This window comes from Cervus elaphus, chromosome 20 (assembly GCF_910594005.1).
Source record: "Cervus elaphus chromosome 20, mCerEla1.1, whole genome shotgun sequence".
NCBI lineage: Eukaryota > Metazoa > Chordata > Mammalia > Artiodactyla > Cervidae > Cervus > Cervus elaphus.
The window spans coordinates 114,813,487-114,829,801 of NC_057834.1; the positions used below are offsets into that span (position 1 = coordinate 114,813,487).

At 36.7% G+C, this 16,315-nt stretch overlaps 2 protein-coding genes and 1 pseudogene across 3 annotated transcripts in view; 2 read left to right on the forward strand and 1 right to left on the reverse strand.

Moving 5' to 3' along the window:
* The window catches only part of NRDC (nardilysin convertase), a 105,917-nt gene that overhangs the window by 2,700 nt on the left and 86,902 nt on the right, over positions 1-16,315 (forward strand). The window lies entirely within an intron of this gene.
* LOC122677182 lies at positions 9,775-10,150 on the reverse strand (annotated as a pseudogene).
* LOC122677181 (ubiquitin-like protein FUBI) lies at positions 10,806-11,415 on the forward strand. Its single transcript, XM_043877056.1, has one exon. It carries the CDS (start codon positions 10,979-10,981, stop codon positions 11,387-11,389), a length of 411 nt encoding a protein of 136 aa, XP_043732991.1. The 5' UTR covers positions 10,806-10,978; the 3' UTR covers positions 11,390-11,415.

The window sequence follows — 16,315 nt, forward strand, 5'->3', positions numbered from 1 at the left end:
TTAATAAATGATATTTTATTCTGGGTACTGGGTATACAAAGATGATTAAGACAGTCCCTGCCTTCAGGGAGCTTCCACTATAGTAGAGGGACATAGACACATTAAAAAGATATAATTAGAGCACTGGAGTTTTATAGAAACCATAATAGAAGCATGTTCTGGGTATAGCAAGGAATAAAGTGAGAAGTGGTAAAACTCAACCTGGGGAGAAAGTTAGAAAAAGACTTCAAAGAGAAGATAATGCTTAAAAGGTATTCTTTGAGTAGTTGTTGCAGTTCTACATTTTTGTGGTCTTTTATTTTTTTATTACATTTTTGTGGTCTTTTGCCAAATCATTGTCCTTCTTAGTGTCTCAGTTTTCTTATTTTAAAGTGAAGGGAGTTGATTAAGACTAGCAATGTTTTCCAATAACTTCCTCTTCTTTCAAAAGAGCAGGTCCACGTTTATCTGTTCTATATACTAAAGTTTTCAGTTAGACTTTTTTTTTTTAAATTTTTTAATTTTTTTAATTTTTTTTTTTATTGTTAGACTTTTAAAGGAAAGATTTTGTTACTTTAAAATGAAGATGGAAAACCTGGATACTAGATGCTTTTTAAAGATTTACCCATCCCAAAGTTAATTCTCTGAATTTTGTAACCAGAAGTAGACAGGAGGTATGTACAACCAAAGAGCTGAATTATTCTTCCAGAACCTGCTCAAATATTATCTCTGTGAAGCCTTTCCAGGTGGAATTAATCCTACCTTTCAGTGTATTTCACTGGGACTTTATACATAACCCATTACAGTTCACATCCATCGTATTATAATTTATTTATCTTTTGAATGTTTGATTAAGTACCAGAGGTGGACTTGATTAGAATATTTTTTGTTAAAAATAACACCTTGAAATAATTGTTTACCAATCTGCATTTATTAAGTAATAGCCTGTGGAATTGTACTTCTCTGTGTAATTTGTTTTAAGCTTTTTTGAAATGTTAATCATACCTCCAGGACATCTCTTCTGCTTTTTTTTTTAAGTGATCTGTATAAATGCTTGGTAAGTGTTGATTTCTTTCTCTTCTGGAAGGATTAGGGACTTTTTTTTTTTCCTGTGAAGTAGGTACTGAGGTCTACCTAAGTAGTCCTCTAAGAAGTTGTAGGGGAAGTAGTGGGAAACATAAGGAAAGTCTTTAGTGGTAAAGGTTTGAAATAGTGTAGAGAATGAGTTAGGTATACTTGAGAAATACTAAAGAGAGAAGTTAATGAGTTCTTCAGCATGAAAATTGTGTAAGTAAAGCAGTATTTTAAGATTAAGCTGAAAGTATCAGTAGTAGCTAAGATCCACAGGATGAGGCAAGACTGTTTTAAGAGGTAATTATAATTGTGTATTGACTGGTGTAGTGTTTCTCTAATTGATGTGTTCCTCTGGTCACTCTTTTGTGCTTTCCTCTTATTAACCCAGTGTTTGCTAGGCTAAAAACTTAGAGTCCAGAGTTCAAGTCTGTTTTGCTCACTCATAGCTTCTCAGATAGTATTTGTGGAATGTATAAATGCCCATATGCCAGACATTTTCATGGAACTCCTGGGAATATTCTGCTAGAAACTTTTTAGATCAAATTTGTATCCTGGCCAATTTTTAAAAAAAGAACTCAATTTTCAGAGGAAACAAGCATGAATAGGCAGGTTACAGAAAAAAAAAATGTGTTATACAAATAATAATAATAATATGAATAGTGATATTGTAGTATGTTAATTCATATAAAAGCTTGTGGCAGTTGGCATATAATAAGCATTCAGATGTTAGCCGTTATTGTTTTAATATGTTCACAATTATTAAATGATATTTACAGCACTGTAATAGCAAAAAATTGGCAATAACTTTATTGTCCATTCTTTGGCTAAAAATTGCTATTATACCATTCTACAGTGAAAATGGTATATAGCTGTAAGGATAAATGGTTTTATATATCAATATGGAGAAATGTCCCATGGTTTACTATTGAATGAAAAAGGCCAGTTGCAAACCAAAATATATTGTACAATTCCATTTTTATAAAGAAAAATACCCCAGAAAACAACACTTCCCATTATATATTTGCCTAAAATATAATTTTCTGTGTTTAGATATGCACAGAAATGATTAGAAATGATATTAAGCAAGCTTATTTCTAGAGAAAAGTGGAGAGTTGTTTACTTTTTAGTAATTAAAAAAGATTGATCAATAGACAAAGTATTATTTGTTTCTTGCAGGAAATTTAGATAAGAAAAATTTTTAATTTCCTACAATCATTCCGTCCAGCACTAACCACTGGCAATGTTTTTTATAACCTTATTTCTTTTTTGCTATGCAGTTTTAATTTATAGTTTTAAAATGGTATAATACCATATTGAACAATTGTGTGAACATTTTTTTGTTGTGCTTTTCAATATATTTTGTCTAGTTAGAAGTCCAAGGTATAGGTATATCATAATTTAATCATTAGCATTTTATAGTCTAGATTGTCAGATTTTCTTAACTTAGAAATCTGTTTATTCTCAACTGAATCCTTTGGGTGTGGACTCAATCATAATGGATTTGATAGATATGTAGGATAACTTTTGGTGATCTGACTTTTTTCCTAGGATATTCTTTAATCGGGAGAACTGGCAGACAAGAAGATGTTTTATTCTGGGACTTCCACTCTGACATAGGTCTTACATTCATGCTGGTTCCTAGAACGAAGTCAGTCATTAAGCCTATCCAACTCAAAGGAAACTGAGTAGATTATAATCCCTTTCTAGTGTGTGTGTATTTCTCTCTTTTTTTTTTTTTTGTGGCAGGGATGATGGGCTTAGTTATATGGTTGGACCGGTATTAAACTTTGCAGAAAGGTTGGAAGTTGATTGTAGTTTGAAAAATTCACTTGGTATTCTAGAAATGTGTTTACAGAAGTTTTATATTTTTATTACCACCACCACCGATTATCTTTGTTCTCCTAAAATAACTGGTATTTGTTGGATTCTTACTAGGTACTAAAAAATTTATATAATATCATTTAATCTTTATAGTAACCCTGTGTTAAATACTATTTTATGAAAACATACTACTGAGCAAGTACTGAGCACTAACTAGACTATAAATGAATTGTGTTCTCTCATTCGGTTCCTTCTAAGCAAAGTTCTTACCATGGCAGATAAGGTCTATGTGCCTCCATTTTTTGGTTCTTAACTTTCCAGCTTTACCATCTGTTAATATGGTTTTGTGTTACTTTTCTTGGCACATGCTATACTCTTTGGTCAAACATTACCTCCTCTGTGAACCTTTTAACTCTCCATTCAGTCTTCCCCTCCTACATGTGAGTTATTTACACTCTTGTGTGCCCCTGTAGCAATTTTTTCAAGGTATTTTGTATTTTTCTAAGTACTACTTTGTCTTTCCCCTCTATTATGCTGAAATTTTTGTAGATAGGGACTTTATTTGAGTCTTTGTGTGCCTTCTCTTCTGTTGTTAATAAATCAACTGTCTATACACATAAGATCCATTTCTCTGCTTGTGCACTAGATCCCATCCCCTCTTTATTGATCCCAACCACCAATTATTCTACCAGTTGTTCCCCTTTCACCCTGCATCATCAGTTTTCCCCTTTTACTTCATCATTCCCATGAGCATACAAATATGCTGTAATTGTTCCTGTCTTTGGGAAAAACGTTTGCTTACTCAGATCCCCTTGGATCTGTGCCCTTCCAGCTACTCAAATTTCTCAATTTCCTAGATAGCAGAGCTTGTTAAAAGAGTTATCTGTATTCAAAATTTGCAGTTCATCTACTCCCATTGTTTATTTCTTAAACTTAGACTGGGCTTTTGCCACTTTGCTATTGAAAATACCTATTTTCAAGATCACCAGTAACTTTTACAATTGGTTAGTTATCAAGTTCTTTTCTTATTTGACCTTTCAGTATCTTATGGCACAGTTGATCATTCTTTCCTTCTTGAGATGTTTTTTTTTTTCAGTTGGCTTCCAGGTCAACACTGTTCTTAGTTCTCTTTCTGCCTCATTTGCAAGATTTTTCCTTATCTCCTTGACCTCTAAATTTTGGAGTGCCTTAACTGTCTGCCTTTGCTCCCTGTCTTATGGCTTTAAATAGCACCCTGTATTTAATCATTTTACTTAGGTTCCCCCCATGCATTTTCATACAGTTTTATTTTTCTTCATAGCACTTATTTTTAGTGCCATTTGTTATACTATATATTTACTTGTTCATGAGAGCAAGGACTTTGTTTTGTTCGTTCCTGTGTCTCCAGTGCCTAGAATGGTACATTTCTCATAGCCTTGCTTCCATCTCTGACCCCTTCATCCTTTTCTTCTCTGGCATGATTGTTATATAAGGATATGTTTTTCAGTCTTCCATTTTAAAAATAATTTTATTTCCTGTTTTCATTTCAGATCAAAAAATTCTTTTTTAAGGAATAAAACTGAATAGATACCCTTGAAGCACTTTGGATACTGCCCCCTCTTATTGCATTCCCTACCCTCTTTTTCCAGTGTTAACCATTATCTGAATTTGGTACATATACCATTCCTAAGTATATTTTTATACTTTTTATTAAATATACATTTATCTATAAGCAGTATATGGTATAGTTTTCACATGTTTTATGATACGTAACTAGAGATTATGTCCCATTGGATGTCTCAACTTTTTTTTTTTATTTTATTTAACACTGCTTTTGAGATTTGTTCATACTGATGAGTGTAATACTAGTTATTTGTGTTAAATTATGTTTACTATCTTGTGTGAATATTTTGTAGTGTATTTGTTTTCCTACCTCTGATCATATAGATTATTCCGAATTTTCTGTTGTATTTTGTTTTCTGATTATGTCATAATTTTATCTTTTCTCTGATTGTTACACATTTATTTCCAGTGCTTCAGTGAATATTTTTGTATGTAACTTCTTGTGTACACATTTGAGACTTTATTTAGGTACCTATAAGTGAAATGACTAATTTTTAACTTTAGTATAGATATTGCCAAAGTACTCTTCTAATTGGTTGTACTATTTTACATTTATTCCAGAGTTCCTGCTTCTATATATTATCAATTCCTGATACCATTAGAATTCTTTTTTATTTGAGTATAATGGCTTCTCAGGTGGTGAAGTGGTAAAGAATCCTCCTGCCAATGCTAGAGACTCAGGAGACATGTTCCTCCAGAAGATTCCCTGGAGTAGGAAGTGATAACCCACTCCAGTATTCTTGCCTGGGGAGTTCCATGGACAGCAGAGGCTGGTGGGCTTATAGTCCATGGGGTCGCAAAAAACTGGACACCACTGAGCGACAACATGCACACACAGTTGCTTTACAGTGTTGTGAATCATCTATACATATATTCCCTCTTTTTTGGATTTCCTTCCCATGTAGGTCACCATACAGCATTGAGTAGAGCTTCCTGTTCTCTATGATCGGTTCTCCTTAGTGATCTATTTTATACATGGTGTATATATGTCAATCCCAATCTCCCAGTCCTTCCCACTCCATCCCCCCTTCACCCCTAGGTATCCATACATTTATATTCTGTGTCTGTGTCTCTATTTCTGCTTTGCAAATAAGCTTATCTATTCCCAGGTGGTGCTAGTGGTAAAAGACCCACCTGCCAGTGCAGGAGACACAAGGGATGCAGGTTGGATCCCTGGGTCAGGAAGATCCCCTGGAGTAGGAAATGGCAACTCACTCCTGTGTTCTTGCCCGGAAAATTCTGTGGACAGAGGAGCCTGGGAGACTATAGTTCATAGGGAGGTCACAAAGAGTCAGACACAGCGGAGTGACTAAGTACACACAGTCCATTTTTCTAGATTCCACATATATGTGTTAATATACGATGTTTGTTTTTCTTTTTCTGACTTGTTCCATTCTGTAAGTCTCGGGAAGTCTCTGGGTCTATCCATGTCTCTGCAAATGGCACAGTTTTGTTCTTTTTTATGGCTGAGGAGTATTCCATTGTATGTAACATATATATACATAGACACACATCTTCTTTATCCATTCCTCTGTTGGTGGACAGTTTGGTTGCTTCCATGTCCTGGCTATTATAAATAGGGCTGCAGTAAATATTGGGGTGCATGTATCTTTTTTAATTATGTTTTTTTCCAGGTATATGCCCAGGAGTGGGATTGTTGGATTATACAACAATTGTTGGATCATAGAACAATCATGTTTTAGTTTTAGTTTTTCTAAGGACCCTCCATGCTATTCTCCATAGTGGTTATATCAATTTACATTCCCACCAACAGTGTAAGAGGAGTCCCTTTTCTCCACACCCTCTTCAGCATTTATTGTTTGTAGATTTTTGATGATGGCCATTCTGACCAGTGTGAGGTGATACCCCATTGTAGTTTTGATTTGCATTTCCCTAATAATTAGTTATGTTTAGCATCTTTTCATGTGTTTGTTTGCCACCTATATGTCTTTGGAAAAAAATCTGTTAGGTCTTCTGCCTGTTTTTTGATTGTATTATTATTATTTCGATATTGACCTGCATGAGTTCTTTGTATATTTTAGAGATGAATCCTTTGTCAGTGGCCTCAATTGCAAATATTTTCTCCCATTCTGAGGATTGTCTTTTTGTCTTGTTTATCAAAAGCTTTTAAGCTTAATTAGGTCCCATTTGTTTATTTTTGTTTTTATTTTCATTACTCTAGGAGGTGGATTGAAAAAGATTCTGCTGTAATTTGTGTCAAAGAGTGTTCTGCCTATGTTTTTCTCTAAGAGTTTATAGTGTCTGGCCTTACATATTGGTCTTTCATCCATTTTGAGGTTTTGGGGGTTTTTTTGTATGGTGTTAGGAAGTGTTCTGTTTTCCCAGCACCACTTGTTGAAGAAATTGTCTTTTCTCCATTGTATATTCTTGCCTCTTTTGTCATAGATTAGGTGGCCATAGGTACATAGGTTTATCTCTGGGTTTTCTGTCCTGTATCATTGGTTTATATTTTTGTTTTTGTGCAAGTATCATACTGTCTTGATTACTATAGCTTTGTAGTGTAGTTTGAAATCAGGTGGCCCAGATGGTAAAGAATCTGCCTGCAATGCAGGAGTCTTGGGTTCAGTTCCTGGGTCGGAATGATCCCCTGGAGAAGGGAATGGTGACCCACTCTAGTATTCTTGACTGGAGAATCCCATGGACAGAGGAGCCTGCCAGGCTGTAGTCCATGGGGTCACAAAGAGTTGGACATGACTGAGTGACTTCTACTTTACTTTACTTTGAAATCAAGAAGGTTGATTCCTCCAGCTTTGTTTTTCTTTCTCAAGATTGCTTTGGCTATTTGGGGTCTTTTGGGTTTCCATACAAATTATAAAATTTTTTGTTGTAGTTCTGTGAAAAATGCCATTGGTAATTTATAGAGATTGCATTGAATCTGTAGATTTCTTCGAGTAGTGTAGTCATTTTCACAGCTTTATTCTTCCAATCCAAGAACATGGTCTGTCTTTCCATTTGTGTTGTCTTTGATTTCTTTTCTTTCTTTTTTAGAGTTTGGACATTTTATTTCTGTATTTAATGATTCTTTAAAGTAAAATCCATATTTCACAGATAAAATGATTTTTAAAATTTATTTATTTTTATGCAGTTTTTAAGAATTAATTTATTTTTTAATTGAAGGATATTTGCTTTACAGAATTTTGTTGTTTTCTGTCAAACCTCAACATGAATCAACCATAGGTATACATAAATCCCCTCCCTTTTAAACCTCCCTCCCATCTCCTACCCCATTCCACCCCTCTAGGTTGATACAGAGCCCCTGTTTTAGTTTCCTGAGACATACAGTAAATTCCTATTTATTTTACGTATGGTAATGTAAGTTTCCATATTACTCTCTCCATGCATCTCATCCTGTCCTCCCTTCTCCCCATGTCCGTAAGTCTATTTTCTTTGTCTGTTTCTTCATTGCTGCCCTGCAGATAAATTCTGAAGTACCATTTTTCTAGATTCTGTATGTATGCATTAGTATACGATATTTATCTCTCTCTGACTTGTCTTTGATTTATTTCATCAATAGCATATAGTTTTCTTTCTTTTTTTTAAATATTTATTTAGTGGCACAGGATCTTCATTGCATTGTGTGAGATCATCCATTGTGGACTCTCTGTGGTGCTTGGGCTCAGTAGTTGCAGTGCATGGGCTTAGTTGTGGCGTGACATATCAAATCTTAGTTCCCTTGCCAGGAATTGAACTTGGGTACCATGCATTGCCAGATGGGTTCTTAACCCCCATTGCAGCATGGAAGTCCACATGTGGTGACACTGAAACAAGAGGTTAAGGTGGGCACTTGTCACCTATGGGAAAGCTGCATTCTGTGGTTTGGGTGTTCCCAGATCCTTGCCTCAGAAGGGCACTTCCCTATATTGGGTGCCATAAACTGACCAGGGTTCTTGGCCTTTCCCCATCAATAGAAATTGACAGACCAGAAATTCAGGTGAGATTTTATTGGAGCTCTTGCACTGGGCACAAGAGGGTCATATAGTTTTCTGAGTACAGGTCTTTTGTGTCTTTGGGTAGGTTTATTCCTAGGTATTTTATTCTTTTTGATGCAGTGGTAAATGGGATTGTTTCCTTAATTTTTCTTTCTGATCTTCCGTTGTGAGTATATAGGAATGTAAGAGGTTTTTGTGTGTTAATTTTGTATCCTGCAACTTTACCAGAGTCATTGATTAGCTCTAGTAGTTTTCTGGTGGCATCTTTAGGATTTTCTGTGTGTAGTATTGGGGCTTCCCTGGTAGCTTAGTTGGTAAAGAATCTGCCTGCAATGCAGGAGAAGATCCTGGTTCGATTCCTGGGTTGGGAAGATCTGTTGGAGAAGGGATATACTACCCATCCCAGTATTCCTGGGCTTCCCTTGTGGCTCAGCTGGTAAAGAATCCACCTGCAATGCGGGAGACCTGGGTTCTATCCCTGGGTTGAGAAGAGAACAGCTACCCACTCCAGTATTCTGGCCTGGAGAATTCCATGGACTATATAGTCCATGGGGTTGCAGAGTCGAATATGACTGAGCGGCTTTCACTTTACTTCACTTCATGTGTAGTATCATGTCAGTTTGTTAATATGATGTTTCACATTGGTTGGTTTGCATACATTGAAGAATCCTTGCAAACCTGGGGTAATCCCACTTGATCATGATGTATGATCCTTTTAATATGTTGTTGGATTCTGTTTGCTCGTATCTTGTTACGAATTTTTGTGTTTATCAGTGATGATGATGATGTTCAGTCACTAAGTCATGTGTGACTCTTTGTGACCCCATGGACTATAGCGTACCAGGCTCCTCTGTCCTCCAGTACCTCCTGGAGTTTGCTCAGATTCATGTCCATTGAGTTGATGATGCTATCGAACCGTCTTTTTTTTTTTCCGTATAGAAAGCAGAAAAATAGTTTATTCCGAAAGATGGCAGAAATAAGAAATTCATCCCCAAAATATTTTGGTATAATACACTTTGGTTCAGTTCTGTGGGACAGATTTTTCCCTTGAACGTGTTCTCCTACTGACTGCCCCATGGGAGACTTATTGTCATGTAACAGTTCTTAAACACTTCGCTGATTCTCATTTTGTGAGCAGGCAGGCACCGTCTTCAAATCCATCTGTTCCGAGAAGAGAGTAATAACATTTTTATTTCTCAGAAGATCAACGTTTTTCATTTCAGAAGAGTACACACACATTTTACAGAGGCAGCGCAGTTTAGATTAAATAGGCACATCATTTATCAAAATGTAAAAAAGGTAATAGAAAAAAATACTGCATTGTAGAATAAGATATTCAAATGTGGGTGAACATTTAAGGCAACTGATGGCCACAGTGGGCAAGTCAAGGGAGGTGGTCTGGGTATGGAGGTGATTTTGCATCTAGAGGAGTTCTCTCCTTGATATCAGTGACTGAGTACCAGCAAGGAGGTCTTCTTTCTCAAGGCCGGTGATACTTGAGATACCAGATGGTTTCATTTTTCAACTGTGGTCTAAAGAGAGAGCTGGATTGGGCCAGAATTGCAATCAACCAAAAGAGATAGCAGCAAACTGAACAGATCACTAACAGTGATGATGACTCCCCATTTGGGACCTTTAGAGATGAACCAGGGCACCAGGAAGCCGACAATGCCCCAGAACATGCTTATCATGATGAGAGGCACGGTGAGGCTGGTATACGCCATGGTTGCTGTGGGAGGCGCAAACCTCTGCCCAGCCACCTTGCTATGTAGCCATCTTGGCCTGTGTTTTCTTCTTTTGTGTGTATCTTTCTCTGGTTTTGGTGTCAGGGTGATTGTGGCCTCATGAAACGAGCTTGAGAGTGTTTCTCCCTCTGCAGTTTTTTGGAAGAGTTTGAGGTGTTAGATTTTTCACTATATGTTTGTTAAAATTCACCTGTGAAGCCTTCTGGTTCTGGACTTTTGTTTATTGGAAGACTTTTAATCACAGTTTCAATTTCATTACTAGTGCTTGGTTTGTTCATATTTTCTGTTTTTTCATGGTTCAGTCTTGGAAGGTTGTACGTTTCTAAGAATTTGTCCACTTTTTCCAGGTTGTCCATTTTATTGGCATGTAGTTCCTTGTAACAGCTTTCTATGATCCTTTGTATTTCTGTGGTGTCTGTTGTATCTTCTCCTTTTTCATTTCTTATTTTATTGATTTGAGTCCTCTCCCTTTTTTTCTTAATGAGTCTGGTTGAAGGTTTATCGATATTGTTTGTCGTCTCAGAGAACCAGCTTTTAGTTTCATTGCTCTTTGCTATTTTTTCTTCATTTCTATTTCATTTATTTCTGCTCTTATCATTATGATATCTTTTCTTCTAACTTGGGGTTTTGTTTATATTTTTTTCTCTAGTTGTTTTAGGTGTAAGATTAGATTGTTTATTTGAGATTTTTCTTATTCCTTGAGTTAAGATTATTTTGCTATAAAATTCACTGTTAGGAATTGCTTTTGCCCTTTCTTAATGCCATCTTTGTGGTAGTGGCAGTGGTGTCTGCAATCTAGTCACCAACATGCAGCTTTTTGTCCGTGCCCAGGAGCTACACATTCTTGAGGTAACTGGTCAGGAGACACTTGCCCAGATCAAGGCTTCTGTAGCCTCGTTGGAGGGCATTGCTCCAGAAGATCAAGTCCTGCTCGTGGCAGGGACGCCCTTAGAAGATGAGGCTACCCTTGGGCAGTGTGGGGTAGAAGCTCTGAGCATTCTAGAAGTAGCTGACCGCATGCTTGGAGGTAAAGTCCATGGTTCCCTGGCCTGTGTTGAGAAAGTAAGAGGTCAGACTTTCAAGGTGGCCAAACAAGAGAAAAAGAAGATGACAGGCCAGCCCAAGAGGTGTATGCAGTACTACCGGCTCTTTGTCAATGTTGTACCCACCTTTGGCAAGAAGAAGGGCCCTAATGCCAACTCTTTAAGTCCTCTGTAAACTTGGTTTTCTCTAACAAAGCCACTTAGACCAATCAAAAAAAAAAAAAAAAAAAGAATTGCTTTTGCTGAATCCCATAGGTTTTGGGTTGTAAATTTATTGTTATTTGTTTTGAGGTAATTTTTGATTTCCTCTTTGATTTCTTCCATGATCTCATGGTTATTTGGTAGCATATTGTTTAGCCTCCATGTGTCTGGTTTTTTTTTTTTTTAAATTAATTTCCTGTAATTGGTTTCTAATCTCATAACACTGTGGTATGAAAAGATGTTTGATGCGATTTCAGTTTTCTTAAATTTACTGAGGCTTGGTTTGTGACCCAAGATGTGATCTATCTTGGAGAATGTTGTGTGTGTACTTGAGAAGAAAGTATATTCTGCTGCATTCTGATGGAATGTCTATAAATGTCAATTCAGTCTATCTGGTCTAATGTGTCATTTAAGGCCTGTGTTTCCTTATTAATTTTCGTCTGGATGATCTGTGCATTGGTGTAAGTGGAATTCCCCAGTGTTACTGTTGATTTCCCCTTTTGTGACTGTTGGCATTTGCCTTATGTATTGAGGTGCTTCTATGTTGGATGCATAAATATTTACAGTTGTTTATCTTCTTCTTGGATTGATCCCTTGATCATTATGTAGTGTCCTTCCTTTTTAAGTCTTTATTTTAAAGTCTATTTTGTCTGATATTAATATTGCTACTCCAGCTTTCTTTTGGTTTTTGTTTGCATGAAATAACTTTCCACCCCCCAACTTTCAGTCTGTATGTTTTCCTAGGTCTGAAGTGGGTGTCCTGTAGATAGCATATATGCGGTCTTATTTTTGTATTCATTCAGCCAGTCTGTCTTTTGGTTGGAGCATTTAATCCATTTACATTTAAGGTGGCTATTGTTATATATGTTCCTTGTACCATTTTCTTAATTGCTTTGGGTTTGTTTTGTAGGTCTTTTTCTTTTGTGTCTTCCACTTAGAGAAATTCCTTTAGCATTTGTTGTAAAGCTGGTTTGGTGTTGCTGAATTCTCCTAGTTTTTCAGTTCAGTTCAGTCACTCAGTCGCATCCAAATCTTTGCGACCCTCTGGACTGCAGCATGCCAGGTTTCCCTGTCCGTCACCAACTCCCGGAGTTTACCCAAATTCATGTCCATTGAGTCAGTGATGCCATCCAACCATCTCATCCTCTGTCGTCCCCTTCTCCTCCTGCCTCAGTCTTTCCTAGCACCAGGGTCTTTTCCAGTGAGTCAGTTCTTCACATCAGGTGGCCAAAGTATTGGAGTTTAAGCTTCAACATCAGTCTTTCCAATGAATATTCAGGACTGCTTTCCTTTAGGATGGACTGGTTTGATCTCCTTGCAGTTCAAGGGATCTCAAGAGTCTTCTCCAACACCACAGTTCAAAAGCATCAATTCGTCGGTGCTCAGCTTTCTTTATAGTCCAACTATCACATCCATACATGACTACTGGAAAAACCGTAGCTTTGACTAGATGGACCTTTGTTGGCAAAGTAATGTCTCTGCTTTTTAATATGCTATCTAGGTGGGTCATAACTTTTCATCCAGGGAGCAAGCATCTTTTAATTTCATGGCTGCAGTCACCATCTGCAGCCCAAGAAAATAAAATAAAGTCTCTCACTGTTTCCATTGTTTCCCCATCTATTTGCCATGAAGTATTGGGACCAGATGCCATGATCTTAGTTCTTTGAATGTTGAGTTTTAAACCAACTTTTTCACTCTCCTCTTTCACTTTCATTAAGAGGCTCTTTAATTCTTCTTTGTTTTCTGCCATAAGGGTGGTGTCATCTGCATATCTGAGGTTATTGATACTTCTCCCAGCAGTCTTGATCCTAGCTTGTGCTTCATGCACCCTGGCGTTTCACTGATGTACTCTGCATGTAAGTTAAATAATCAGGGTGACAGTAGACAGCCTTGATGTACTCCTTTCCCAATTTGGAACCAGTCTGTTGTTCTATGTCTGGTTCTAACTGTTGCTTCTTGACCTTCTTACAGATTTCTCAGGAGGCAGGTAAGGTGGTCTGGTATTCCCATCTCTTTAAGAATTTTCCACAGTTTGTTGTGATCTACACAGTGACAGGCTTTGGCATAGTCAGTAAAAAACTAGTAGATGTTTTTCTGGAACTCTCTTGCCTTATTGATGATCCAGTGGATGTTGGCAATTTGATCTCTAGTTCCTTTGCGTTTTCTAAATCCTAGCTTTTGTTTGTCTATAAAGCTTTTGGTTTCTCCATGGAATCTGAATGAGATCCTTGCTGAGTAGAGTAATCTTTGTTGTATGTTTTTCCCTTTTGTCCCTTTATCTTGCTACTCCCTTCTGGCCTATAGAGTTTCTGCTGAAAAATAGACTGATAACCTTATGGTGATTCTTTTGTATGTTATTTGTTGCTTTTTCACTGATGCTTATAATATTTTTTTCCTAGTATTTTTGTTCGTTTGGTTAGTGTGTGTGTCAGTATCTTTCTTCTTGGATTTATTCTGAATGGGACTCTGCACTTCCTGGATTTGGGTGTCTTATTTCTTTTCCCTTGTTAGGGAAGTTTTCGACTATAATCTCTTCAAATATTTTCTCAGATGCTTTCTCTTCTTTTGTGTGTGCGTTCAGTTCTTATTCCAGTGGATCTTCCTGACCCAGGGATTGAACCTGTGTCTCTTTCATCTCCTGCGTTAGCAGGTGGATTCTTTACTGCTAGCTCTGCCTGAATGATGGTGCTTTTAATGTTGTCCCAGAAGACTCTGAGGCTGTCTTTACTTCTTTTCATTCTTTTTTCTTTACACTGCTTCATTGCAGTTATTTCCACCACTCTGCCTGCCAGCTCACTTATCCTTTCTTCTGTCTCAGTTATTCTGCTGTTGATTCCTTCTAGTGTATTTTTTATATATTTCATCTTTGAAAATATGTTTTTACACTGCCAGGTACTGCCAGATACTGGTATTAGTCTATGAGTGTTTGATTTTATTTGATAATATTCATCGCTTGGAAGGCATTTATAGAATTCTGTTAGGTTCTTCTCTGACATTTGCTGTTTAGAATGTCATTACAGTGTAGATTAATCACTTCTGATTGAAAAGTAGATGGAAGGTCCTCAGTTGCACAGTTAAAAAAAGTACTTTGAAATAAGGAAATTTCCTTTGTGCTTGCACCAATGTGTGAAAAACACTGCTGCCAGCATAGTTTGCTTAGAAAACATATCTGTGGCCAATTTGTGTAGGAAAGGAGATAGGTCTTTTTCTTTTGACAGCACAGTAAATGTATAAAGTGGCTTGCCACTGCTTGTAATTAAGGTAACTGTTTTTGAAACATAAGTTTTGCATATAAGCACGTTTGATAATTTATGGTTGAAATCATTAAGAAACATTATGAAGACTGCAGCAAAAACTAACTTCCAAAGCCATCTGGTATTTAATAGTGGTTGAAGGTTTTTCTTCAGAAAAGCTTTTTTTTACTCTGAGCTCAAAACATTGCAATAAAATGTTCCTATTGCTCAGCCATCAAACTGCTTCCTCTGGAGTAAGGGAAATTAAAAATATTCAGCTTCTGGGAATTACCTGATTGTCCAGTGGTTAGGACTTGGTGCTTTCACTGCTCTGACCTGGTTCAGTTCCTGGTCAGGGAGCTAAGATCTTGCAAAGTGCACAGAGCAGTCAAAAAGAAAAAATCAACTATTTCTCATAGAAATTAACAGAATTAATGATTGTGAAGTCTCCAAGAGCAAATGGCTGTATTGAAGATAAGAATTTAATAGCAAAATCTACATTAAAAGTGTGACGTTTGAATTCCACATTCTCCTTTCCTTATTTGGACATGATAGATACATGCTGCTGTTGTGAAGAAAAAGTTACAGTACAGTTATACTGTAATGTTGTTGAGTTATAAATACATTGCTGACACTTTGAGTGTCGAGCAGCAGTGCAAAGCAGTGAAAATGCTACATGTGCTCTCTCACAACTACCCCATTTTACCACTGTGGCTCAAAATCAGTCATAGACAATTAAGTAAATGAATGAGTGCGGCTGTGTTCCAGTAAAACTTTATTTATGGACACTGAAATTTTGAATTTTAGATAATTTCATGTATCATGAAATACTAATCTTTTGTTGGGTTTTTCCAACCACTTAAAAAAGTAAAGTGTTAGTTACTCAATCGTGTCCAGCTCTTTGCAGCCTCATGGACTGTAGCCTGCCAGGCTCCTCAGTCCATGGAACCTCTAGGCAAGGATACTAGAGTGGGTTGCTATTTCCTTAAAAAAGTAAAAACCGATTAGTTTGAGGGCATTTTTCATTAATAGGCCTTTTTTGAAAATGAATCTTAGATTGTAATACCTTACTTCCTCTATCTATTCTAAAATACATCCGAATTTTTTTTATCAACCAGTATTCAGTTATTTATAACTCAATATATTGTTCATACTGAAACATATAGTCTATTATGATTACATTTTCCTTCTCAAAGAACTTTGTTTTCTGTAGCATTAAAAATTGCCTTATTTTTTTACCCATTTATTTTTATTAGTTGGAGGCTAATTACATAAAAATTGCCTTATTTTTAAAAACAGTTTTATGGAGATATAATTCACATACCATCCAATTCACCCATTTAAAGTGTGCAGCTCCCTAGCTTTTAGTATATTTACAGAGTTGTGCATTCATTATCACAATTTTAGAACATTTTCAATACCACAAAAAGTAACCCCAGGGACTTCCCTAGTGATCCAGTGGCTAAAACTCCATGCTCCCAATACAGGGGACCTAGGTTTGATCCCTGGTCAGAGAACTAGATCCCACATGCCACACCTAAGACCTAACAGCCAAATAAATAAATTAAAAAAAACAAAGAAAGAAATCCCACACCCCTTACTGTCAGCCTTCCCAGTGCCTCAACCCACACTTGCCCTAGGCAAAGACAAATCTATTTTCTGTCCCT